Source organism: Canis lupus, chromosome 1, assembly GCF_003254725.2.
Source record: "Canis lupus dingo isolate Sandy chromosome 1, ASM325472v2, whole genome shotgun sequence".
Lineage (NCBI taxonomy): Eukaryota > Metazoa > Chordata > Mammalia > Carnivora > Canidae > Canis > Canis lupus.
Window position 1 is genome coordinate 114,627,271 of NC_064243.1, and position 26,381 is coordinate 114,653,651.

At 56.2% G+C, this 26,381-nt stretch overlaps 1 protein-coding gene across 1 annotated transcript in view; it reads right to left on the reverse strand.

Annotated features, from left to right (window-relative positions):
• The window catches only part of RYR1 (ryanodine receptor 1), a 117,859-nt gene that overhangs the window by 38,813 nt on the left and 52,665 nt on the right, over nucleotides 1-26,381 (reverse strand). The window contains 33 exon segments of the mRNA XM_025425100.3: nucleotides 903-920; nucleotides 1,559-1,632; nucleotides 2,179-2,255; nucleotides 2,346-2,425; nucleotides 2,708-2,807; nucleotides 3,947-4,015; nucleotides 4,146-4,197; nucleotides 5,915-6,021; nucleotides 6,247-6,343; nucleotides 6,512-6,624; nucleotides 7,362-7,499; nucleotides 7,759-7,818; nucleotides 9,357-9,527; nucleotides 11,580-11,672; nucleotides 11,752-11,839; nucleotides 13,659-13,899; nucleotides 14,780-15,112; nucleotides 15,228-15,358; nucleotides 16,058-16,139; nucleotides 19,268-19,506; nucleotides 19,606-19,666; nucleotides 20,080-20,129; nucleotides 20,600-20,721; nucleotides 20,822-20,889; nucleotides 22,389-22,504; nucleotides 23,096-23,219; nucleotides 23,537-23,612; nucleotides 23,714-23,788; nucleotides 24,163-24,303; nucleotides 24,778-24,867; nucleotides 25,121-25,199; nucleotides 25,316-25,479; nucleotides 25,864-26,004. Of these exon segments, the coding sequence (XP_025280885.3) occupies nucleotides 903-920; nucleotides 1,559-1,632; nucleotides 2,179-2,255; nucleotides 2,346-2,425; nucleotides 2,708-2,807; nucleotides 3,947-4,015; nucleotides 4,146-4,197; nucleotides 5,915-6,021; nucleotides 6,247-6,343; nucleotides 6,512-6,624; nucleotides 7,362-7,499; nucleotides 7,759-7,818; nucleotides 9,357-9,527; nucleotides 11,580-11,672; nucleotides 11,752-11,839; nucleotides 13,659-13,899; nucleotides 14,780-15,112; nucleotides 15,228-15,358; nucleotides 16,058-16,139; nucleotides 19,268-19,506; nucleotides 19,606-19,666; nucleotides 20,080-20,129; nucleotides 20,600-20,721; nucleotides 20,822-20,889; nucleotides 22,389-22,504; nucleotides 23,096-23,219; nucleotides 23,537-23,612; nucleotides 23,714-23,788; nucleotides 24,163-24,303; nucleotides 24,778-24,867; nucleotides 25,121-25,199; nucleotides 25,316-25,479; nucleotides 25,864-26,004 (3,670 nt within the window).

A 26,381-nucleotide genomic window follows, 5' to 3' on the forward strand; every position in this document is an offset into this window, starting at 1 on the left:
AGGGCCCTGGGTCATGAAGGTGGGGCCTCAAGCGTCTTTCTAAACATCAGGGTCCCACTGACGTCACCACTTGTGAGCTGTCAGGGCATGTCTGCCAACCCCGCAGAGGTTCAGGCTGCTGGGGTCTCCCTTAGCCCCCATCCAGGGCCTGGGGGGTGGGTGGGAGTGGGGGTTAATGGATTAAGGGGATCGGAGTCACTTTCACGCAAAGGCTCGGAGCGGGAGGGGATTGGGCAGGGAGTGGGGTCGCAGCCAGCCAATTGGCTCAGATGCCTTGAAAGCAGCCAATCCGGGGGATGCGAGGGGAAGGCGTGCAAACTTGGGCCAATCCGAATGGGCATCTGAAAGCAGCCAATCACCGCGGGCTCTAGGGGCGGGCAGAGAGCGAGCGGGCCGCTGGACAGGGACGGGCCAATCAGAGCAGGCGCGGGGGAGGCACGCACACCAATCGGAGTGGGCGCTGGGGGCAGCCAATCCGGTTGGCGGATGGGAACCGCAGCCTTGACCAATCTGGGGTCGCGGGCGCAGAGAGCAGGCGGGGGGGGGGGGGGGGGGGGGGGGGGCGAGGGGCGTGGGGACGACCCCACCCCGGGACTGCGAATCTGGGTCTGGAAGTCTGAGAACAGGTAGCCGGAAAGGGATCTCTGCCATCTCCTCTAGCTTCTTCTTTACACAGTGAGAAACAGGCTTATTTATAGAAGGTAAGAGACTTGCGCATAGTCTCCCATGTTGTTGGTGGCTAACCTGGGACCCGAATCTCGGGCTCCGGCTCAAGACCTTGCGCGGGCCTGGCGCCCTGGATGTCCCAGATCCTCAGCCCCCAGGTGGAGGGGGTGCTTGGGGGGGTTAGAAGGGAGGGGGGCGCGGTAGCACAGCAAGGGGGAATGGGCTGGGGGAATTACCGTTCTGGCGGTTGATGACTGGGGCAGCCAACAGGATGGGAGGAGGAAGCAGGAGAAGAGGGAAAAAGAGAGACAGGAAGGAGACAGAGAGACAGACACGGAAAAACAGTGACACAGTCAGGGACGAAGACATCAACGCGGAGAGAACAATCACAGAGAATCAGAGCGATGAGGAGACGAACGGAACAGAGGAAGAGTAGGAAATGGGGATCAAAGCGGAGGGAGAGAAAGAAGAGGGAAGAGAAAGATGGGCAGGTAGAGGTGGAGAGGCAGGAGGCGGGGTCGGGGCAGAAAAGTTAGACACGTCACAACACGGCAAAGAGGAGACTCAATTAACCCGGATTAGGGACATTAATGAGAACAGCAACCAGGGTGGGAGACGCGGGGCATGTGGAGGGCGGGGTCCGTGTGGTGATGGGGGGCGCAGGGTGGGGTTGGAGAACACAGGACGGAGGGACAGCTGGGGGTGGGGACCCTGAGGAGGGAGGCTCTGGAGGAATGTGCAGGCAGGATTGGGGACCACCACACAGGGGGGACCTTGGGGATGGCCGCGGGAGGGGGTGTCTGGGAGGAAGGGAGCTCTGGGCAGTGTGGGCGAGGGGGCGATCCGGAAGGAAGAGGACGTCCCAGGAGAGAAGCCCAAGAGAGGGCCTCACCAGTTCCATCCTCGTTCACCATGCCCAGCCCCTCTGCCTTGTTCTGTCTCTCGAAGGCGTTGAGATCCAGGACGCTGGGAGAAAGAAAGGAAAGATAGGGAAGATGGGCTAAGGCCTCTGGCCGGCTCTTCCAGAACCTTCAGGACCCCCTCCCCTCCCCCGGATCAGGTGGAGCGCCACAGTAAACCATGCATGAGCTGAAATCAAGAGGAAGTGGAAACAGAATTGGGAGAAGCCACGTGGTGGCAGCTGTCAAGTGACATGGGGCTGGGATGAAATATGCACAAGCTGGAATCAGGAGGAAACAGAAACCCTCAATCAGCAAAAGGCAGAGGGAGAGAGAAAGTCTGTTGACAGAAGAGAAGAAAGGCGGACGGTAGTGGTCACATGAGCGGGGTCATCAGAGCCCCAGTTCCCTGCTGCCTGAGAGCCCCTTGAATTCTCTACCACCTTCTGGTTCCAGCTGCCCATTTTTAAAGCCTCTTATTATTGTTATAATCACCTCCTCGGTATCTGAGCTCTTGAGCTCGTTTGAGGAGGTCTCTGTTCCTGGAAGTCGTACGGGGGCGAGGCCACAGCCACACCAAGTGGCTTAACTGTGACATGTCCACTAGACCCACCTGCACGTTTGCATCAGCGCCTGGATACTCTGGAAGAAGCCCACTTCCTTCTTGTCCTTCAGATAATCCAGCATTTTCTACAGACGGGGCGGGAGGGGAGGGGGAACTGGGAGTCACATGGGAGCCTCCCACCCCTCTTAGCCCAACTCCCAAGTCCCATCTGTCACCTGTTGCACATCTGCATTGCCTCCATTGAGGATGGAGATGCCCAGCTTCAGGGTGGAGGACACCATGGCACCCGTCTCTCCTGGAGGGGGTGGGGGGCAAAAGATGGCCCGCTCAGTTTGGGGGCTGTGTTTTCCACCCACCAGAAGACCGCGGCCCCAGGGTGTGGGGAGAAGGGAGTGACGTAGCACCAGGGGGAAGGAAGAGTGAGAAATTGCAAGGCAAGTGGAACGTGCGAGGGCTAGCGTGAGAAGCACAGGTGTGCAGGGTGGGAGCATGCGCCACGAGGTCCACAGGAGATGGTGGCCTAGGGGCAGTGGGGACAGGGCGCGTGTGCTCGGGAGGAGTGCCTGTGTGAAGGCACCTTTGCAGGCACTGATCATCTGGAGCACCATCTCCGCGGCTCCTCGGTTGTGCAGTCGTGACTGCTGGTACAGGAGCCTCTGCTTCTCCATCTCTTTCTCCTGCAGCAGAGCCAGGCCCGCAGGGCCCAGTGAGTCCCGGCTCACCAGCCCGGCCTTGTCCCCTCACAGCCTCATCCCTCACCCCTCCTCACCCCTCCCGTCCTTTCCCCTCCCCAACCACGCCCACTGGCTCATTCCTTTAATTGTGAGCTCCCTCTATTCCCTGGCACTGAAGTCCATGGTTTGTCTCTTGTGCTCAGTGCAGGGCCAGGCATGGAGCAATCTTAACCTGGGCCCATGGACCTCCAAGGGGTCAGAAGATAAAATCTAGGAGGTCAGAGGTCTGTGAACTTAGGTAGGAGGGGGAATAACATGTATATGTTTATCGCCCTCTGACTGCAACATAGCATTTCCTTCCATCGTGGACGAGGACATAAATCATAGCAATATTAGCAGAACCCGTGGTGGGTCATCAGTTAGAACCACAGATGTTTCCATACCACATTATTTTTGCAGCCATCTTAAAATATTGCTTATGTTCATCATTATTACTCATCAATTACTGTAGCTACTGGATCCACTGTGAGATTGTATCATTTGATGGATGGATAAAGAAGGGCAGGTATTGCTGTTAACCAGGAATGGATGGGTTAACTATGGCTTACCAGCTCTTTCTCACTGCCTGGCCTTTGCATACGCTGTCCCCCACCCCCCTAACCTGGAACACCTTTCTCCTTTTCTTCATCCAGCACACTCCCTCTATCCTCCTGCTCAGACATCCCCTCCTCCGAGAAATCCCCCTGACACCCTTCCCTCCACCCTTTCCTCCACCCTTCCCTGACACCCTCCCCAGGGAGGGAGGGACCTTGCTTGGGCTTCCAGAGCCCCCTGAACTCCCCCCTCATGTCCCCCTGAGCTGCTCTGTGTTCCCCAGCCCTGACCCCTCTGCCCATGCCTCCCCCATCCTGCCCTGCCCACTTTGTCTGGGCTCTCCTTATCACCATCGTGAATACTCTGCTGTTGTCTGGCTGGTGTATCTGTCTCCCCAATGGACTGACAGCCACTGCTGTGTCCCCAGCATCACCCAGCACAGGACTGGGCCCAGAGCACTACTCTGTGGACACACAATGAATAAATAGGGCAAGATGGAAGCCAGGGTCCCTAATCCCATTCCTCAGGGACCTCCTGACCCCACCTACCTCAAAGGAAACCTCAACTTCCTCCTCTTGGGCTTCACCATTTTCCCCTCCTTCCTCCAGGTGGCAGCTCTGGGGATGGGACATCAGTTAGGGATGAGGTCAGTGCACAGAGGAGATACCCCAGTCCACCCCCAGCCCTTGCAGTGGCCAGGCATTGCTGGGAAGAAGGGAACCTGCCCTGGATGGGGCAGGGTCTCACCTTTGCCATGATATCGGCATACGCCATATACAGGTAATCCTCGACCAGTTTGCTAAAGAAATAAGGGGGGAGATAGTCAGGGCCCAGTGGAAAGGACCCCCAACCTATAACCGCTTCCGGTATTCCTTTGGAGAGCCACCCCTCCCCATGCTCAGGCTGTGTGGTTCAGGTGGGGTAGACTGTCCACTGCCAGAGTGGGCGGGTGATGGAGGCTCAGCCAATCACTACTTTCAATCTGCTTGGCCACAGCAATAGGTACGAGATGGTCATGGGCTTCATGCTGGTCCCCTGGAATTCATTCTGGAAGTTTTGCTGGAGCTGTTGGTAGAGGTGCTTCCTTTCCACGGGGGTTGCTAAAATAGTGTGATGGACGCCTGGAGCTTCCAGGGCCATCTTGTCACGTGTTGGCTCATTTGACACCTTTGATCAACCACTTTCTTGGGTGTCCTTAGTAGCAATAATGATAATGATAATGATAATAATAACGGAAGGAGTGGCCAATGCCTACTGTTGAATCTAGATTAGTCACTATTCTAAGTGCTTTATATGTCTTAACAAATTAAGGATTTATAATCCTTAATAGGATCACATAGGTAGATTAGATAGTTAGCCTCATTTTACAGATAAGTAAACTGAAGCACAGAGATCTTCTTGGCCAAGCCACACAGCTTGTACTGTGATTGGAACCTGCATAATCTGGGACGCCTGGGTGGCTCAGCAGTTGAGTGTCTGCCTTTGGCTCAGGGCATGATTCCAGGATTGAGTCCCACATCAGGCTCCATGCAGGAGGCCTACTTCTCCCCTGCCTGTGTCTCTGCCTCTCTCTCTCTCTCTGTCTCTCATGAATAAATAAATAAATCTTAAAAAAAAAAAAAGAAACCTGCATAATCTAACACCAGAGTCCTTGATTTCCAAAGGATAGAAAACAGGACACTCTGCATCCCAGTCTCCCTTGTAGCTCATGGTGGCCTGATGTCAGGATTCTAGCCAATGAGCTCTGTGCAGAGGCCTGGCAAGGAGAGTTGCCCCTTCTTGGATAAAAACGATCTTGATCTTGATTAGAGAGGGGGGTGAAAAAAGTCTTTCTCCTTCTTTCTGCCCGGCCTGTGGTCCTGTCTGGAAGATCCACAGTCCATCTTAGGACCACAAGACAAAAGCTCAGAATGTCAGGGCAGAAAGCCCAAGTGAGCCCAGGGCCCCGTCCGTCACTGTTCCCTGGACTTTCTATCTCCTGACTTCACATGTGTGAGGATCATAAGTCCCTAGGCTTCCATATCCTCATCCACAAAAAGGAGTTATTAGTATCTATCGCGTAGTGTGAAGAAGATTAAGTGAAAGAACAGATATGTCCAGTGCCTAGCACGGTGCCGGACACAGAATAAGCACTTGATAAATGTTGCCTGTTATCCTTCCCAGCAGTATCCTTCTTCTTTCTATTCATTCCCAAGCCTGTCATTAGCCTACATGAAACCTTTGATTACATTCAGAAAAGCCCCCTCCTTTCTTCCATCTATTGGAAATTTGTTATAACATGTTGATTTTTTTCTCATGGTTTACTGATTTGTTCAAGCAAGACCCTTTCATCCAGAATAGCTTCAATCAATATTGCCTATGATGCGAACCCTACAAAAGAGCGAGCCTTGCCAAGTGCTCAGCCTGCAAAATTGTCCCTGGTGGCCTTGCCTGTTTGGGGAAAGTGACACTGAAGGATCAGCTGTGGGGCTGGGAGGATGCAGATTCCTTCCCCAGGACATAGGAAGTGTCCTTACCTCTTTTCAGTTAGAGCCGTGCGGCTGAAGTGCAGGACCAGCTGATGCAGGGGGTCTGGCTTCTTCTCCTCCACTTCTTCCTCCTCCTCTTCCTGCTCCCCAGCTTTCTGGGGGAGGTGTGGGGCTTTGGAAAGGGATTTCTAGAGTCCCCTCGCCCATAGCCCTGATGGGCTAGATTTTTTTTCATCAGCCCTCACATGTTGCACCTCCCCTTACCCCTCAATGTGAAAGGTGACCCCTGGAAGTGTGCAACCAGCAGCCAAGGCAGCTCGCCCAACCCCCTACCCCTATCCAGCCCCGCCCCCTACACTCGCAGACAGGCCCCAGCTCACTGAAAGGTCATCTATCATGCGGTCTTCAAAACTGTGGTCTTCAGTCAGGATCCACGCGGCCTTATAGCTCTCCAGGAACATGTTACACGCCCGGTGCCTGCAGGGGAGCGGTGCGTGGCGTCACCGAGACCTTTCCCGCTCCAGGCCTCCCCGTGCTCCCACACCTCTACCTTCCCCAGCCATCCCCCAGACCCTCCTCCCGCCTCCTCAGCTGCCCCTTCCCCACCGGCCCTCAAGCCTCCCTGTTGGGGGTGGGGGGGCTCACGTGGGCAGGTTGTACAGGGGGGTCATGCGGAAGCAGGCCACGACCGCCCTCCGGCGCTGCTTGGACAAGAGCTTGTGCCACACGGCTTTCTTGGATTTGTAAGGGTGCTCGATCTGGGGGAGGGGGCAATCTGTCATGTCCCCAAACCCTGCCCCTGACCTGATTCCCACTCCCAGTCCCGGGGCGAAACTGTCGGTCTACATCCAGGCTCTGCGCCAACAGAGTCAACGTTCTGACCTGGGCTTTCCTTCCAGACCAAATTGTCTCTCTCCTAGGCCGCGTCCACGGGTCCAGGGTCATAATCCAGGCCCGCCCCCCCCATCCCAAGACCCACCCAAGGCCCTGGCCAGAGTCAAAGTGTCTTCACCAGGCCCCACCCTAGACCCCTCAATTCTGTCCCTGGCCCGACCCCTAGGTCCAAGATTTAAGCACCAAGTCCTGCCCCAGATCCAAGTTTCCATTCCAAGCCTCCAGTTCTTCCAGGCTCCACCACCCCAGGCCACCGAAGGTTCACTCTCAGACCCCGCCCACAGCGTCAAGGCCCGCCCCTGCCCCGCCCAGAGGCCTGCGGTTCAGCCTCAGGCCCCGCCCACAGCCTCAAGGCCCGCCCCTGCCCCGCCCAGAGGCCTACGGTTCAGCCTCAGGCCCCGCCCCCTGCCCGCCCAGAGGCCTACGGTTCAGCCTCAGGCCCCGCCCTCAGCCTCAAACCCCGCCCCTGCCCCGCCCAGAGGCCTACGGTTCAGCCTCAGGCCCCGCCCTCCGCCTCAAGCCCCGCCCCTGCCCCGCCCCTTGCCCGCCCCGAGACCCAAGCTTCGCCGGCTCCCGGTAAGACCCCAGCAGCCCCAGCCACCTGCTCCAGGTGGTAGAGCACCGCGGACACTTCCTGGACTCTGCGCACGATTTTCTCGGGGTCGTCGGCGTCCTCCTCGCGGCCCGGGAGGCCCCGGTACAAGGCCATCTGCCAGCGCAAAGAAGGGGAGCCTTCGACCTGAGGGAGGAAGGACAGGTGGCGGACGTGAAGGCCCCTCTCCGACCGGTTCCCCGCTCCCAGCCGGGCTCGTCTGAGGCCCCTCTGCCGCGGGTGGGCTTTGTGGCTGCCCCCCGCCCCCCTTTCGGTGCTGCGACGATTCAGTGGGTGAAGACAAGTTAAGGTCCCTCAGAATGCCTGGTACACAGTAAGTGCCCTTGGCTGGCATTGTCGCTCTGGTCCTAACATGCCCATTCCGTTTGCCGGTTAAGGAAGTTACCTTTCCCTGAAGGTGAAGGTTGTTTTGCAGATATTCCCGGACCTCTTCGTCTGTGTCTTTCTGGGGAGACATGGCCAGGCTGGGTCACTGTGATGTCCCAGCGTCCTCCTTAACCCTCACCCCTTTCCCTTCCAGGCTATCACCCCAGCAGCTGGCGGGGGGCTACATGGGGTGGATTCTGGGAGAAACGGAAAGGGTCCAAAGGCCAGGAATGATCAGAAGGGAGTTCTGGAGGCCACAGTCACACCCTGAAGGGACAGTGAGGATTAGAGGGGCCTTGGGGTGTGAGAAGAGGTAGGGGATGATGAGAGAATGTTCTCGAAGGTCAAGTAAGGCCACCGATGGGTGATTGGGGGTCAGAGGAGAGTCAAAGCAGGGCTGGGGGATGGGCAGGGAGTTTTTGAAGATCAGAGGAGGTGAGGGGGTTATAAGGGAGAGGCCAGATCAGCAGGTCATGAGGGATTGGGCAGCTCAAGTCACTGGTGGGATTTCCATGGAGGCCAAAGGAGGGGTCAGTAGGGGAGATTTCTTAGAAGAGTCCCAGGAGACTGGGACCCTCAAAAACCAAGCTGAGGGGTGAGAGGGGGCCTGGAGGGCTCTTTGGGTTCTTGGCAAGACTCAACAGGTCCTGGGAGGAGCTTGGGGTTTTGAGGGAAAGTGTCTTTAGGGTTCCAGGAAAGGGAGTGTTTGTGATACCAGGGGGAACCAGTGGTCGTCAAGGTCCCAGAAGGGTTAATCGGTTGTCAGGGAGTTTAGCAGGTCCTGGGGGGGAGGGATTCTTAGGATCCCTCTATGGGGATCCATGGCTGACAAGGATGGGGATTTTTATCCCTTAAAAGGTAAGCGGGATCCTGGGAGGCCTCCTTGGAGTCTCAGGGGGCTTAAGAGGGTGGGTGGTGGGATCAGTTGGTCTTAGGAATCTTGATGCATCAGAGGCTTGGGTGTTGTTCTGGGAAAGGGACCATTAGGATCCTGGGGGGCTACATAGGATCACAGAGCACTCACTGAGAGTCTTTGGGGCCTCTGTTGGGTCTTAACAGAGTCAGGAGGGTGGGGCCGGCAGGGCCCTGGGGGAAAGAGGTGGTGAGTTAGAGGGCTCAGGGGACCTCCAGGGTTCAGGGGAGAGCCAGTGGATCATGGGGGACTTGATGGGTCCCAAGGATTTTGAGGAGGTCCTGGTGGAGGACTCAGTGGAGTCTTGGGAGGGACATGGTGTCTTGGCGGGGCCCTCAGGGTCCTAATAAGTTAGGCATGGTCCTGAGGGAGAGGGGCGGTGTTCAGTAGGGTCCTCGAAGGCTCAGTATGGTCCGCTGGTCCCAGGGATCTTAATGGTATTCCTGGGTTTCAGTTGGGTTCCAGTTAGAGTCCTTAGGTCTCAGGGTTCTGGGAGTATCCTGAGGCGAGTCCTCAGAATCCTGGGGTGGGGAGTGCTCAGGACATCCTAGGGACCCCTTGAGTCCTCAGGGTCCTGGAGAACCTCAGGGTCCTGGAGAATTCATTAGGGTCCTAAGAGAGGGCTGCCAGTGGGGTTCTGGGGGTTAGGGAGGGCCTCAGGGGCTGGTGGGTGCTGGTTCCCACAATGGGGGCTGTGCAGGCACCAGGGCATAGCGGTTCTTGGCCTGCGTGATGAGTTCCTGGTCCGTGGGTGCACACATGTTCAGGCCAATGGGCAGCATCTTCTTGAGCGTGGCCACAATCAGGGATGTCTGCACAGAGTACCGGTCCCCTCGGCGCTTCTTCTTCCTGCGTTCCTGGTCCGACCCACCTGACTGTGGGGACAGGGGGCTCAGCACCAGCCCAACTCCCAACCCAGCCCCAGGACCCAGCCCCAACCTCCGCTGTTGTCCACACTCCAGCCCAACACCTGGGTGCCAGGCATCCCTTCCCCATCTCAGAGCCTGCATCAGTTTCCAACCTGGACCTTGCTGATCTGACCTCAGGCCCCCGGCCCTCACCCTAGATCCTCCCAGACCCCAGCCTCTATCTCAAATTCCCAACCTCTATCCCAAACCCTCCCAGATTTCCCCAAATTCCAGGCTTTTCTCTGGTAGTCTTCTCCCTGGAACCCCTAATGACTTTAGTCCAACACCTCCCTTCCCCTAACTATGCACAACCCTATACTTTATATCCCAAGAGTGAGTTCCCAAGAATGAAATAAAGATGCAGAGCCATAAAGAGTCTCAAGACACAAAAGAAGTCGGAAGAAAAAGAGAGACACCGAGAGACTGAGACAGATGAGGAGACAGGAAGACAGAGAATGGAAGAGAGATCCAGAAAGATCTGGAAGCAGAAACACGGGGCACAGAGCCCCACAGCCGTGTTCTGGAGCCTTGGGTGCAGGCCCGTGGCCAAGGCCACCCCAGTCATGCCAAAGAGAAGCCCCAGTGACAAGCTTTGGCCAGAGCCACATCCACTCCGGTTCAGGGCGTGGAGCACGGCCCACGTATGTGCCAGACACCGCCGAGGCCACACATGCAGCATCCCACTGGGTCCTCGCGGAGCCTTAGGGCCTGGGGCCGCCGCCCAGCTGCCGTCCGAGGTTCAAAAAATAAGACGCCTGACTAAGATCGCGCAGCCAACTGCCAAGAGTCAGGATCCGAACCCAAGTCTATCTGGTTCCAGAGCCCAGGCCTTAAACCCAACCATGCACGTGCTTTCCCACCCCATTCCTGTTTCCTGTGACCTCAGACCACAATGCTTTGATGCTTTGAGGAAAGCTCAGGGGTGGTTTTTTTTGTTTTTGTTTTTTTTTTTTAAACAAAAGTTAAAAAAAAAAGTTAAATTGCCATAAGCTGAGTGTTGGGAAGGGCATGGATGGTTGGGGGCAGGGATCAGGGAGAGAAATAGGCTGGGGGTTGGGAGCCAAGGATGGGGGTTGGGGAACAGGGGCGGGGTGTTCTGGAGGGGACGCAGAAGCTGGGCTGAGGGGGAGGACAGGGTATTAAGCCAAGAGGCATGCGGAGGTCCCAGACGTGGGGCTGACCTGTACATCTCCCGCCTGCTTCATCAGGTTGCAGACAGAGACAAGAAGGGTTACCCTCGTCCCTCAGAGAACCCCAGGCCCGACTCCAAGTGGGTCCTACCCCAGCTCCCTTGCCCCAGCCCGACACACGTCTCCTAGCTGGGCACTCCAGACCCCGATTCAGGACAGGGAGGGGTGGGGGAGTTGTTCTTTAGGACCCTGAAGAGGGCAGTTCTGAGAAGCATAAGGGGAGAGGAGCTGTGGGGTATGGGATAATGGGGATACAAGGAAAGATATGGGTAGAGGAGGACATCGGGGTGGAAGAGGGAAATGGAGGAGGGGAAAGGAGGGAAAAGAGGGAAATGAGGAGGAGATCTCAGGGAGGAGGGAGATGGGGAGGAGGGAGAGGAGGAGGAGATGGGGAAGAGGGAGAGGAAGGAGATGGGAAAGAGGGAGATGAAGGAGATGGGGAGGAGGGAGAGGAAGGAGATGGGGAAGAGGGAGAGGTAGGAGATGGGGAAGAGGGAGAGGAGGGAGATGGGGAAAAGGGAGAGAAGGGAGATGGGGAAGAGGGAGAGGAAGGAGATGGGGAGGAACAAGGAGAGAGGAGGGACCTGGAAAGAGGGTGATGGGGACAAGAAGGTATATGGGGAGGACGGAGGAGATGGGGGCAGAAGGGGGAAATGGAAGGAAAAGGAGGAGGAGGGAGATGGGGAGGCAGGAGGAGGGAGAGGGGGCACTATGACAGCTGCAGGGAATGTGACTGGGACAGGGCAGGCTGGTTGGTGAAGGGGTCAGGTAGGAAGTCCTGGAGGGTGCTCCCCCTCCCCGCCAAGTCCTCTCAGAGCAAAGCACCCACCTTGGCCATTTTGCTCTTGTTGTCGGCAGTCAGAAATGACATGTTGTTGATCTCGTTCTGGACCACGAAGTTCTGCTCCTCTCGCTTAAAGTTCTGGTGGGGGAGGCAGTGTCGGGATCAGACCGGGTGGCGAGGGTCACAGCAAGGAGGGGCGGAGTGGACAGGAACTCACGTGGGACTTGGACCAGTAGATGAAGATCTCGCCCACCATCCTGAACAGCTCCTCGGCGCTGGGATTGGGCTCCGTCAGCCAGTGCGCCCTGGGTGGGCACGGAGGGGGCCGGTGAGCCATGGGGGCAGGGACCCGCACAGGGAGCTCCCAGGGGAGGGGACCGCCCAGTCGGGGGTGGGGGGTTCTGGGACAATCTGGCCATTCAGGTGATCTGAAAATCTTAACCATTCCTTTAAAATAAGGGATCCTTTTTTCTATCTCTACCCTTTTCCTTGAAGGGTAACAAAGTGTCAACTTGGCGAACAAGCACAAAATGCACACACTTGTGCAACCGCCACCCAAGTCAAGAAATAGAACACTTTGGGGATCCCTGGGTGGTTCAGTGGTTTGACGCCTGCCTTCAGCCCAGGGTGTGATCCTGGAGACCCGGATCGAGTCCCGCATCGGGCTCCCTGCCTGGAGCCTACTTCTCTCTGCCTGTGTCTCTACCTCTCTCTCTCTCTCTCTCTCTCTCTCTCTGTGTCTCTCATGAATAAATATATACAATCTTAAAAAAAAAAAAGCTTAAAAAAAAAGAAATAGAACACTTCTAGAACCCAGAGGTATCTTCGCCGCCCCTCCCAGCCACTCTTCTTTCCCTCCTCTCAGGTGACCTTTATCCTGCACGTGTGTTATTTTTGTCTGTTCTCGAATGTTACAGAAATAGATGGTGGAATATGTATTCCATTTTTAATTTTCCGGGCTTTTTTCAAGATTCACCCATGTTGCTGTGTGTTGCCAGGGTTGGCTCATTTTCGTCGCCATGTAGTATTCCACTGTGTGAAGGCACCCCAGTTTACTTGACCCCAACTCTTTGACCCAGGGCTCCGACTCCTGGAAACCTGTCCTATGGCAATACCCGCTCAGGAGTGCAGGATGGGTGGGCCCGGGTGGGTGGGCGGCAGGAGGAGGGAGAGGGGGCACTATGACAGTTGCAGGGAATGTGACTGGGACAGGGCAGGCTGGTTGGGTGAAGGGGTCAGTTCGGTTGGGTGGAGGATGGGTGGGCCCGGATGTCCGCAGCACTCATACCACGGCTTCCCATGTCTGCTCCGACAGACATAGCTAACCAATCCGAGCCCCCTTTCTTCCACAGCCCTGATTGACGCAACCTTAAAACCTTTCAACCGGGCAGCCCGGGTGGCTCAGTGGTTTAGCACCGCCTTCAGCCCAGGGCCTGATCCTGGAGACCCGGGATCGAGTCCCACATCCGGCTCCCTGAGTGGAGCCTGCTCCTCCCTCTGCCTGTGTCTCTGCCTCTGTGTGTGTGTGTCTCTCATGAATAAATTTTAAAAAATATTTTTAAAAATTAAATTAAAAAAAAATCTTTCAACCAGGATGGAACCTGGAGTTGAAATTTATTCACGATCCCTGGATTAGGCTGCCCCTAGGAGTTAATAATTCTCTAAATGGTGCTTCTGATTTAAGGGGGCTGTTAACAGTTGGCTGATAGCTGCTCCGGCTTTTATTAAAGACCCGTTTCTGAGGAGAAGCAGGCTGGCCAGACCTCTCGGTGATGGAAGAAGGCCTGACCTTTGGGCTTCACCGCGAAGATCAGACCGCCCCATCCACCCGAGCCTGGAGACAGTGCTGGAGGGGAAAGCGGGGCTCCTTAGAGCCAACACGGTAGCCTCACACTGGCTTCGACTCAGGAGGCATAAAGGAGCAGAGGGGGGCAGACACCAGCGGGCTGGGTTTTGTGGGGCCAGAAGCAGTGGTCAGTAGGGGATGTGGTCAGAAGGCTGGGTGAGATCAGGTGAGAAGTTGAAAAAGTTAATAGTAACTCAAACGGTGGGGGGGCCAGGTGGTGTTCAGGGAATCGGGAGGTCAGGCTGACTGCGGATGGGGACGCCTGGGGACATGCTGACCTGTTGTTGTCCACGTAGCGGATGAGCAGTGGGTAGAGGGCATACAGGTCCCGGCAGAGCACCGAGAACTCGTCCCGCACCAGGAGCTCGCCCTCCTCCGCTTCGGCCTTGGCCTCCAGACGCAGCTGCTCTTCCTCGGCCACCACCTTCCCCGCCCGCTTGCGCAGCCGCCCGATGGTGGGGATGAAGTGTGAGTGCAGGAGCTCAGGCCGGGCCCGGCTCACAATGGGCTGGGCGAACACTGCAGGGGCACAACAGGTGGCCGGGGACTTGCTGCTAGCTGGCCTCTGACCTGTGACCCTTGATCCCACTCCTGACCTCCGCTCCCAGCCCATGATGCCTGACCTGGACCTGTGACCCAGCAGTGATCACTGACCCCAGCCTGACCCTGCCTTCTGACCTCAGCTTCTACCTCTGATCCCATTCCTAATCTCAGGCCCTGACCTCTGATCCAGCCCCTGAGCCTTGGGCCCAACCATATCCCTTGAGCTGAACCTGTGATGCCGGCCTCAGAGCCGCCCCTGACCTCTGACCCCAACAACTGAATCATAACCTAATACCTACCCTAGCCCATGACCTCTCACCCTAGTCTTTAACCTCTGACCTAGCCCATACCTAGACCCCTACCTCATTCTGTGACCCCTGGTTTATTACTCCAGCCTCTGACCTCTGGCCCTGACCTCTGGCCCTGGCCCCCAATCTCTATCTTGAGCCAACGCCTGACACAGAACTTCTGAGCCAGGAATCCCAGTCCTTTAAAGACTCATTTCTTGACCTCTGACCTACAGCCCCCTCCATAGCAGGGACCCTGATGCTTGACCTGGTTCTCTGACCCTTTGTGTAAGGAACCTGTGTCTGACACAGCTCCTCACCCTCTCCAAGGCTCCAGATATTCACAATCCAGCCTGGAGGACCCCTAGGGCCCATCCATCCACCTATGAGCCTGAGATTCTGACCCCTTGTGATGACCCCTGGCCTTCTGACCCTGAGAAAATCTAGACTCTCCCCAACTCCCACAAAACCATGGACCCTGGAATCTCCTTCTTGGACCATCAGATCAAGGGCCCGAGCCCCAGGACCCTAGTGCCCAGCCCTCAGGGGCCTGGTGCCCCCAGACCCACCTGCGAGGCGCTTCATCCATGAGGCCTCGTCAATGCCCAGGTTGTTGACGATGATTCGCAGGATGTTACCCAGCAGGGAGTTGAGGTGGTCGGAGGTGACAGCTGTGCAGGGTGGGGGGGCCCCAGCGGGCAGGGCAGGCGGAGGGGCCTCGGGCCCGCGCTCCCACCAGCGGGGCAGGTAGCTGCACAGCATGGGCAGCGTGATCTCGATGACGTGTGGCATCTCTGTATAGCGGGCCCCCGACTCAGCCAGCCCCCCGATGTCTGCCATGAGCCGCTCCAGCACCGGGATGTCAGGACACATCTCCTCCACGCTGTTGGGGAGCCCCAGGACTGGGGTGCGGGGAGGAGTCAGGCACCCCGACCCATCACCCCCAGACCTCAGTGTCCACAACCCCACCCCAGGGCCCCCCACAAGCTCTGGAGTCCCCCGCCGCGCACAACTTACTGGCCCGCTCCCGGGGAGACTTGGTAGTGTACACCGAGCAGGCGTTGTACTCGTTCAGCTGGGGCTCCAGGAAGGCCACGGGCATGGCCGCTGCCAGGCGGGCCAGGCACTCCCCGAGGGCCGGGCGCAGCCTGGAAGAGGGGGCGACTTAGCTCCCATCACCGCCCCCGCCTGCTGCCTGGTCCTGGGTCCCAGCCTCTGTCCCCACGGAAGTGCCTCTCCCCAGAACTCTTGGGAGCAGAGCTGCGGTCGCAGAGGGCACAGGCGTGGCCTTGTTCCTGGGTTGTTGTTGTTGTTGTGTTTTCTCCATGAAAGGCACACACAGAGAGAGAGAGGCAGGGACGCAGGCAGAGGGAGAGGCAGGCTCCACGCAGGGAGCCCGATGCGGGACTCGATCCCGGGATCACGCCTGAGCCGAAGGCCAACGCTCAGCCGCTGAGCCACCCCGGGCGGCCCGTCCCTGGGCTTAAGTGCCCTCTTGCTCCAACCGGTGATCGCAGCCCAGGAGAGCCCTCCCGGTGCCCCGAGCTTGCTGTGGCTCCCACGTGCCACCCCTATTCCTGTGTGCCCCCTGCCAGGGCAAGCTCGGCCCCCAGGGAGGCGCAACCTGGCATCCCGCGGACCTGGTGCCCATCCGGCCTGCGAGCCCGAGGCCTCCACTTCCTTCGCTGGCCTTCCCCTGAGCGCCCTCACGTGGCCGCCTCCGTGAACTGCAGCTGCCGCCAAGCAGGTCTGTGGACTTCGAACTCCCCCCATCGTCTCTTGCTCCCCCCTGTCCCTGAGCCCCCACGGCACACACCCCAGCCCCAGATATGGCTCTTTCTCCTTACTTTTCCACGTAAGGGTTTTTGGTGGTTCCCAGGGAGTAGATACTGCACAGCGTTCGGTAGCAAGAGACCTGGACGTCGTCCACTGAGGGAGAGAGGAAGAGTGAGGGTGGGGGATGCAGCCGCTATCCCAGTTCTCCCCGCCCTCCTCCTCCTCTCCGGATATTGGGTAAGAAGAGCAGGGCTCTAAGCCGGCCTGCTGTTTACCACTTTGTCATTTGAGCAAGTACTAACACTTTCTTGGCCTCAGTTTCCCTGTCTGTAAAATGGGCATAATTATAGTATCTTCCTCGTGGGGTGGTTTTGAGGATCAAAAGAGTTAATGCTGGCGGCCCGGGTGGCTCAGCGGTTAGTGCCACCTTCAGCCCAGGGTCTGGTCCTGGAGACCCGGCATAGAGTCCCACGTCAGGCTCCCTGCATGGAGCCTGCTTCTCCTTCTCCCTGTGTCTCTGCCTCTCTCTGTCCCTCATGAATAAATAAATAAAATATTTTTTATAAAAGAGTTAATGAAAAAAATAATAAAATAAAAATTTAAAAAAGAGTTAATGGTTGGAAACCAACTGGAACATGGCACACAGCAGGCACTCAACAAAAGCTAGTTGTTCCTTCCTGAGAGAGGAGTCATGGATCTCTTTAATGACATGATGGGCACTCTTTCCGGAAAAATGCAAGCCAACATCCAATCCTGACTATAATTTTAGGTCATCCACTGTCGTCCACCACCCGCCCCGCTGCGGGAAGACTAGGTTACGAACCTCAACAACTTCACAAATGTCATGAGGCAAAAAGAGGACAAGGGGCAGGTTCTAGATTGAAGAGACTATATGGACATAACTGCCCCCGCAATGAGAGAAACTTGACTGGATTCTAATTAAAAAAAAAAAAAGAAGAAGAAAAGAAAAGGCATTTTGAGGGTAACGGGGGAAATTTAAGTAGTCAGGCTACGTGATGATAATGATATTGCAATTAAATGAGAAAAGGTGCTCATTCCAGAAGATGCAGACTCAGTACTTAGGGATGAGGTGTTACCGTGTGTGCAACTCACGTTCAGAAGTTTGAGAAAATGGTTTATAAACACTTTCACCCAGAAAGTGAAAGGCTAAGCATATGGGGCAAATTATTAACAATTCTCTTTCTTTGACTTTCCTGGATACATTAAAATTTTCTAAAGAGGGGCACTGGGGTGGCTCAGTGATTGAGCGTCTGCCTTTGGCTCAGGTCATGATCCCAGGGTCCTGGATCCAGTCCTGCATTGAGCTCCCCACGGGGAGCCTGCTTCTCCCTCTGCCTGTGTCTCTGCCTCTCTCTGTGTGTCTCTTATGAACAAATAAATAAAATCTTTTTTTAAGTTTTTTTTTTAATTTTTATTTATTTATGATAGTCACAGAGAGAAAGAGAGAGAGGCAGAGATATAGGCAGAGGGAGAAGCAGGCTCCATGCACCAGGAGCCCGACGTGGGATTCGATCCGGGGTCTCCAGGATCACGCCCTGGGCCAAAGGCAGGCACTAAACCGCTGCGCCACCCAGGGATCCCTTTTTTTAAGTTTTTAAAAAAGATTTTATTATTTATCCACGAGACACACACATGGGGGGGAGGGGAGCAGAGACACAGGCAGAGGGAGAAGCAGGCTTCATACAGAAGCTAGACATGGGACTCGATCCTGAGTCTCCAGGATCAGGCCCTGGGCCCAAGGCGGCGCTAAACCGCTGAGCCACCTGGGCTGCCCAAAATAAAATCTTTTTTTTTTTTAAGTTTTTTTTTAAATAAATAAAATAAAATGTTCTAAATAGGGGCACCTGGGTGGTTCAGTGATTGAGCGTCTGCCTTTGGCTCAGGTCATGATCCCAGGGTCCTGGGATGGAGCCCCAGGTTGGGCTCCCTGCTCAGTGAGGAGTCTGATTCTCCCTCTCACTCTTCCTCTGTTTTCTCTCTTTCTCTCTCTCTCTATCTCAAATAACTAAAATCTTTAAGAAAAATAAATAAAAATTTCTAAATAAAATGTAGGAGTGGGGGAAGTACCCGACCCAAGCACAACTTTTCTTACTTTTATCAAGAGGTTCTACTTTCAAATAAACTGTGAGCTGACACATGGCCCCACTCTCTGCCAGTTCCCACTGCCCATGGGGCCTCCAGCCCATCCTGGACACTTTCCAGGGTATTCCCTGGGTCCCTCGCAACCACCAAGTCTCGAACTGACCTCAGCATCTCCCCCAAACTGGTTACTTCTTCCACCCCCTGTCCCCTGGCAGCCCCACTGTCCGCAGGGCCCGGGCCAGGGCCGTGGGCTCCACTCTGCCTGCCTCCCCTCCACAGCCCACCCCTTCGGCCTCCTGAGCATCTCTCCCACCTCCTCCTGTCCTTCCCCCCTGCTCCACCATAGTCCAGCCCACGTCTCATAAGCCTCTTTGTTCTGAGTACCCGACACCGCCCCGGGTGTAACACCTTGTCTGTGTCTCATTAGCAAAGGCATGTTGCACCCTGTGTGCCATGTGTCCCAAGACCCCAGGGTCTGGGTCTCGCACCATACGTGCCGTTTGGTAGCATAAACAGGGTACACGCTGCTAACGGACTCCCAGTACCTGCTCTTAACGTTTTTCTGCTCTTTTCTTCTTCCTACTAACAGACCTCAGATATTTAGCTGGACACACGACCTCCCAGAATAAAGGCCACTTTCCCAGCCTCCCTTGCAGTGACACGTGGCCACGTGCTAAATTGAGCCAATGAGACGGAGGTAAGCAGGAGTGATGCAGAAGGCTTCTGGGTCGTTCCTTCAGAAGAACTGCAATGCCCTCCTCTTTGCTTCTTCTCTTCTCCTTCAGGCTAGACTGAGGATGCAATGGCGTGCCATCCTGGACCCCACAGATAGAGGCAGTCTTTCCGAGATGGCAGGGTAGCAAGGTGGGGGGCACCTGGGCTTCTGACATCATTATTATAATGAGCCACTTATAACTAGACATAACATGAGAAAGAAATATATGTTCTTCTTGCTTAAGCTGCAGTGGTTTAGGGACTTTTCGTTAGAGCAGCAGCTGAACTCCTATCCTCATGAACTCATTCGGTTACTTCCAGCTCACTGAGTGCACACTTGGCTTCGAGCCCTGAATCCACACTCGCAAACACCTGGGGTTAGGCACGCGAGGACGGCTGGCATTGGCCCAATTGGCCCCCCGACCCCCCCCCCCCCCCGCCGCCTCAGGGCCAGGGGTCCTTACGGATGACATCATCTCCGAACTGGTGCTGGGCGATGTGCTGGAAGAGCGTGGTGAGGACGGGCAGCAGGGCCACGGTGGTGTAGGTGAGGTTCTGGCCCACACCCTTCACCTGCGTGCGCGCCTGGGACACCTTGCCGAGGCGCAGGTTCTCCACCATCTTCTCGATGTCCTCCGATGCGCTCTCGAAGAAGGAGCGGAGGCCGGCCTTCACGATCTCGGGGCCTGACTTCATCACCGTCCTAGGAGGGAAGCCGGGGTGCACCCGTTCTAGAATCTGAGGTTCTAGATTTCAGAAAAGCGAGGGGAACAGGGGTGGGAGTGGGCGCCGTGCCCCGTACCTGGCATCCAGGGAGCGGGCCAGGATGTGAAGACAGTTGACCACAGCTGGAGCATCTGTCCCTGGGAAAGGAGGACAGGCCAGGGTAAAGGAAGGGCTGGAGGGCAGTGCCTTCCTCTACATCTATCTCGTCCCGAACCCCACCTCCACCTGGACCCCCATAGGCCCCTGTCCTTCCCCAAACCCACTGTGCCTCCCCCATCCCAGCCCTGACCCCTTGGGCCATCAGTGCCCAGCCTAGGGGCTCTGTGAGGTCAGGGCCCGCTGCTGTCCCAGTCCCAGCCCTGTACCCAGGATGACCCAGCCCATGCCCAGGTGCACCCAGGTGCGCCCAGGTGTGGAAGAAGAACACAGTGAGGGTTGTGCCAATCGAGGCAGGAACCAGGAACCAGGAATGCTTTAGGGTGAGCTTGGTGGGTGATTGCAGGGAAAGAGGAAAGACAGGGAGAAGAGCTCGGGGAACAGAGCTACTTACCAAAGAGAGACACTCGGTGGCGGACAAGAGCGGCAAGCTTGCAGAAGAGGCTGAAGAAAGAGGGACAGGAGGACAGAGGAAAGAGTGAGGACACCAAGAGACCAGGACAGCAGTGGTGCAATTAGAGGGACAGAGGGACAGGAAGCAGAGCCGGGAGGGTGTCAAGTGGTTGGGAAGAAAACCAAAGAGAGGAAGGGTGAGGAGGGGCCGGGGAGATGAGCAGGTTTGAGAGTCAGGGGCAGAAACCAGAACCGGGGAGGCTGGGGGCTGGGGAGACTGGTCTGTCTTTCTGACCAGGCAGCCAATCCATCCATGAAAGTCCCATGTCCTGGGAAAACCCTTGGGCCCGGGCACAACAGGACAATTGGTCAACCTTAGCCTTCAGTTCCCTCTGCAGGTGGAGTGGTCGGTGCCCAACACCCAGGACAGAGCCCCTAAGGTCCAGAGTTGGGCAGCAAGGGTCCAGGATCACAATCCTGTGAGGTCAGGAGGCTGGGTCAGAGGTCAAAGCAGAGCCCACCTGGTGATCATTTCCTTCTCCTTGTTGGAGGCATGGCCGCCACTGCCCAGTACTTTGGCCGGTGTGGACAGGAAATAGAGGCAGTGGTTGGTGAAGTACTGGTTGATCAAAGGGAGCAGGATCTGGGGGATGGGGAGAGGAAGAGATGAGGGGGACTGGGTGAAGGGTGGGGGAGGCCACCCGGTCCCCAGCCCCCTCCAGCTTTCTGAGCCCACCTCTCACCTTAGCAAAGAATTTAATCTCCTGTTCGTGTGGAGACTTTTCCACTCGTCCACTGCTGACCACAGCCTCTGGTGGGGGAGGGAAAACAGGGGTCATGGTGGGTTCAAGGCTGGGGAACTCAGGGTGTTCCATTGGAGAGAGGGGACACCAGGGTAAAGGTAGGAAAAGATGAGAGATTAACTCTTGGTATAAAGTCCCCTCTGTTGGCTTTGAGGTGAACCTCTCTCCCCGATATCTATCATCTAATCCCCTAACTCCTTGATCAAACCCTTCCTGAGGCTGAAAATGGGGAGGAGGATAAACTCAGATAGGGTAAGGCCATGGGACATCCCCTTCCTCACAAGCCCTTTTCTTCCTGAACTTTGATACTTGACACTGAATCAATTTGGAATGAATAAACGAATGAATAAAACAAGAAGTCACTGCAGACAGATTAGAATTGCTTTTAGAGCGGAAATCAATTTCAGAAAATAATACCAGTGACAGTAATAATTACTACTACTAAAATACAACTAAAATAATAATGCTGGCTCCCATTGTCAAACATTTGCAACATCCCTGGCAAATGTGAGAAATGTGCTTGCACAATCTCTTCCCAACTTGGAGGTCTGTATAGTGGGTCCCTCTTCTTCATTTTACAGATGAGAGAACTGAGGTGAAATAACTCAGCCTGGGTCACCCAACAAGAAAGGGACAGAACTGTGGCCAGTTATGATGGACAGATGGAGAAACTGAGGCACAGAGCGGCGAGGTGCTCAGCACAGTCAGCACGTGGGACCCAAGGCGAGATGTGTGAGTGAGTCCTGCTGTGCCACTCATGAGGGGCTCCATGGGTGGCTCTCAGGGACACTGCTGGGATCTCTGGGGGAAGCTGGGAGGGATAGGAGGGCGAGCTGTGATTCTTAGTAGGATGTAAGAGACATGTGCGGGGAATACCAACAGCCTCAAAAGAGTTCCAGAATCTGCCCAGTCCTCACCCTCTTGGCCCCTACGTCCAGATGCCATCTCCAGTGCAGCCAAGGGGAGTCTGTGAACACCTGAGGCAGGTCAGGGCCCTCTCTGGCTCAGAACCCTCCTGTGGTGTCATTCCCCTCAGGGCACTCCCCATGCCTGCAGAGCTCTATGTGATCTGCCTCCAACACCTGGAGGCCTGGGATCGAGAGTCTCTCTCGCATTAAGTTCTCCTGCAGGGAGCCTGCTTCTCCCACTGCTTATGTCTCTGCCTCTATGATTCTCATGAATAAATAAAATCTTTTAAAAAATTTTAACCAGTTCCACTTTCATCCCACTCCTATTTTCCTTAGCTGACTCTAGTGTATTCTTGTTCTCAAAACACTAACTGTCTTCTAAAAACCTAAGTTATCCGATGTTAATTGTCTGAATGCACCACAGGAATGTCAATGCAGGAGGACAGGGACTTTGGTCTCACCCGCTGCTATGTTCTCAACACCTTTGGACCAGTGTCTGGCACAATAATGAGATACGGGGAGGGAAGGACAAATGCATGAACTGGGGCCTGAGGTGAAACCGCGGGTACTGGCCGGCTGACGGAGGGACTCCTCCGTACCCAGGTGGGCGATAAACTCCTGGGAAATGTCCATCCAGCGCAGCAACTGCTGCAGGAAGCCAAAGGCGAATCGCTTCTCAATGGAAGACGTGTCCAGCTCCATGTCCTTAAGGCCTCTGCGTGGACAGGCAGAGGGGGTCAGCCCGGAGGGACGGCCACCCTGTTTCCCAATCCTCTCCAGCTCCCCTTTTGCTCCCCTAGGCCCAGCCTCCACAGGCTTCGGCCCCACCCCAAGACCCCCTCAAGTTCCTGGATGTTCCTTGACTCCGCCCCCACTCCAGACACCCCTCCTAGCTCCTCCCCACCCCGGCCCCTTCCTCCTTTGGCCCCGCTTCTTGAGCCCTCCCCTATCTGGCCCCAAGCTCCACCCCTCGTGGCCTTCTCCCCTCCCCAGGCCCCGCCCATTTAGCCCCTCCCCCCTGGCCGCGCCCCTCTCCTCAGGCCCCACCCCTCTGGGCTTCTCTCTGGCCCCTCCCTCACCCTCCAGGCCCCGCCCCCTTAGTGTCCTTCCCACCCCGCCCCCTCAGGCCCCACCCCTCTGGGCTTCCTCTCCTCTCTGGCCCCTCCCTCACCCTCCAGGCCCCGCCCTCGCAGCCTCCTCCCTTCTCGGGCCCAGCTTTGCCCCAGCCCAGCTTCTCCGGGCTTCTGCCTCCCTGGTTCCTCCCACATTCCCCGCCCCTCCCCGGCCAGACTCGCAGCCCACGTGCCTGGTGACAGCGTAGCCGTTCATCTGCAGGAACTTTAGCAGCTCCTGGGCCTTCTCTCGATCTCGTGCCTTCTCCTTGGCTGTGAGTGTGTCGTAGGGGACCAGCAGGGGGTGGGTCCCACCACCTGGAGCAGCAAAGGCCAGAAATCAGAGGACTGGGGAGACCCAGGCCACGCTCATGTTGCTGGCTCCTGCAGCTGCTGGCATGCGTAATTATAGTAACAAAAACAGATAAGAATAACAAAAACATGGCTTTCGGATGATCTTCATAGTCTCAGCAAAACCCTAGGGTAGTCGATGGTGTTGTTATTGGGGGGGGGCGGAGTGAAAGCAATTGTTCAAAGTGACACAACTCTAATCTAGACCCCTATGACTCTGGAGCCTATGCCTAGAGGACTTCGGTGAAGAGGGGTCTGTGCGGGGATGCGATGGGCGCCCTCACCCTTGGCCTCGAGCTCCTGCTTCTTCTTCCGCCCCCACGTGTTGTGGTAATTTTCTGCCAGTTGTTCCGCCATGGCCTGGGAGTGGGTGAGAGAGTCAGGGGATGTCCTCCCCAACCCCAATAAACACCTCCATGCCTAGGAGGCATACCTCCTAGATGAAGGGTCAGGGGTCTCACCTGCAGCTCCCGGGACAGGGTAACTCCGCTGAGGTCGGGCGGCTGGGGGTTGTAGCCTTCTCGCGGATCGTAGGTCTGGGAGGACGAGGGAGGGACCGGAGGGCTTGATGGGCTGGCAGGAAGCCCGGGCCCCAACACAGGTCACCCCCTCCACCTGGCCCTGGGCCCCCGCTCTGCGCCCTCTCCCTAAGGCCTTGTCTCTAAGCCGTGCCCTCCTCTGCCCTTTGCGGTTCTGCAGACCCAGTCGCCCCGCCTTCCCAGGTCGCTCAGCCTGGTCCAGCACCCCGCTCCCGGCCCCCCCATTCCGCTGACCTCCACCTTCTTCCCTGTGCGCGGCTCCTCTCTCAAACCCCACCTTTGGTCTGGCCACACCCCCTCATGGCCACGCCCCCTCCCCTAGCGGCTCACCACCCTGTGACCCCGTCCTCTGCCCAGGCCCCTCCCCTGACCTGGGCACTTTGGGATATCTTCCGCGTTTTCTTCTTCTCCGTCTTCTCCTCCTCACCCTCCCTGGCCTTCTCTATCGTCCATTCCCAGGCAATCATGGCCTTCAAAGATTCCTTGATGGGCCAGCGGTAAATCTCTTTGTCCTGGGGTGGACAGGAAGCCGGGGAGTTGGTGGGATGGGATGAGATGGGAGGGAGGCGGAGGTAGGAGCCTTACTGCCTGGCCTCCAGGGTCCTAAGAAGGGGAAAGCCTCGACCACAGGGCTAGGAGGAAGTGTCCAGCTTGGATTCGAACCCAGGTCTCTTAACTTGCTTTGTAACAGAGCCTCCCAAACAAACTCATCCCAATATCCCACTTTACACATGAGACTCAGAGAAGTTAAGTTGTAGGCCCAAGGAATAAAACCCCGTATCTGTGACTCTAAGAAGGAACCTAGGGAGTTCGGGGTGTAGGGGAGGCAACTATGTTTTGAGAGAAGGCGAAGTCCATGGATGAGGAGCCCTAACCTGCAGTTCCAGCTAGATCCAAGCTGATGAAGCGGCCTCCCTCCTCCTTGAATGCCCAAATTTGGAGGTTACATATTGGAACCCTAGCACTGGGCCCCAAGACTTGCTCACCTTCTCTGAAAAAGTCTTATAGGGCCTCAGCATGGGATGGGTTTTCAGTTCCTCATCTATGTTCTCCCCATATGACCAGTTGTTCTGGATCTGGAGGTGGAGAGGGGACCGGTAAGGGTAGTGCCACTATGGAGCTGAGAGCAGGGGGCAGCATGAGGGGTAGACAGCAGCCTGGAGCACACACAAGGGAAACCCTGGAGGGACTGAGGGTTCCAGGGGAGACTTTAGGTCCCAGGAACAGTTGGGGGTCTCAGGGAAATCCAGGGCCACAGGGAAAAGCTGGGCTCTTGAGAAAGGCCAGCAGGAATGAGGGTCGCTGGGGAGGGGGGACCCTGGCACCAACCTTGTCGAAGGCCCACTTCTCATGTGTGTACTCAGCAAACTTGTTAATGAAGGAATCCAGCTTCTCTGGGATGATCACACTATTAGGGGGATAGGGTGGGCAGATGTTGGGGCTGGCCCCTCCTTCCATGTCTGAAACCTTCTTCTCCTTCTCCTAGCCCCCATCCCCCACCCCACTCCTGCCCCCAGGCCTCACTTGAGGGTCTCCACAGGCCGAGGATCGAAGTTGCCTTCAGCGTCCACCGTGGCCTTTTTCTCAGCTTTGGATGAGTATGAGGCGTCCACGTAGTCAGGGGGCAGGGCCCCTGCGATGGCGCACAGACAAGGCATAGCCATGCGGTACAGCTCTGCATCATACTTCTGGGGACGCCAGGGGTGGGGGTCACTGCAGGCCTGGCTGCACCTTCAAATCTTGGAACCCTAGGACTTCAAACTCACCCCTCCTCCCTTGGTCCCCAGACATCAATTATCGTCTCTCTCCTTGAAACCCAAACCTCAGCCCACCTGGACCCTCAAACTACCCTCTATCACCCCTCCCTAAACCCCCAAACTAGAGGCCCATCCCCTCTTGCACTACAACCAAACCAGAGACCAAACTCATAGATTCTACTGGTTCTAAAGCTGTACAACTGGCTCCCTCTCTGAACCCCCAAATTTGGGAATTTCATTGTGCATTCCCCAAATTTGGGCCCCAAACCCTCCAATCAGGTTCCTTTCAGCCCCTCGTCCACCACGTGCCCAGACCTTATGGGCCAGCGAGTCAAAGATGCCCCAGAAGAGTTTACGAGTGAGGTGCAGCTCTTCCTCTGAGGTGACTCCGAAGTTAGCCCAGCCCGTGGGGAGGCAGTAGTACTTCCAGCAGCGCTCATAGTGATTGGTGAGGAGCTGGGTGGGAGAAGGAGGGGGACACATAAATGAGAGGCACATAGTAGGTGGCGGGCAAAAGAAAAGCCAAGAAGGCCAGGGGTGTCAGGGCTTTTATATTACGAAGGCGATGCAGATTTTGCAAATGATGCTAATGAAAGAAAATGGTATGCTTATTGGAAAGTGGTCTGGGCCCATTTACTATGCAAATTTAGCATTCCAATTTAGAGTCAGGATGGGTATTCAACTGGAGCTGGATTTGTCTGGTGTCGCTTTACACAAGTAAGTGTGCTAATATTAATCCACGAGTAGGACTGTGTGCAAAGTGCGAATGGCCATATGGACGGAGTAGTCTGCGCTCCCATGAATGACCATGGCACACAAATATAAGCAGAACC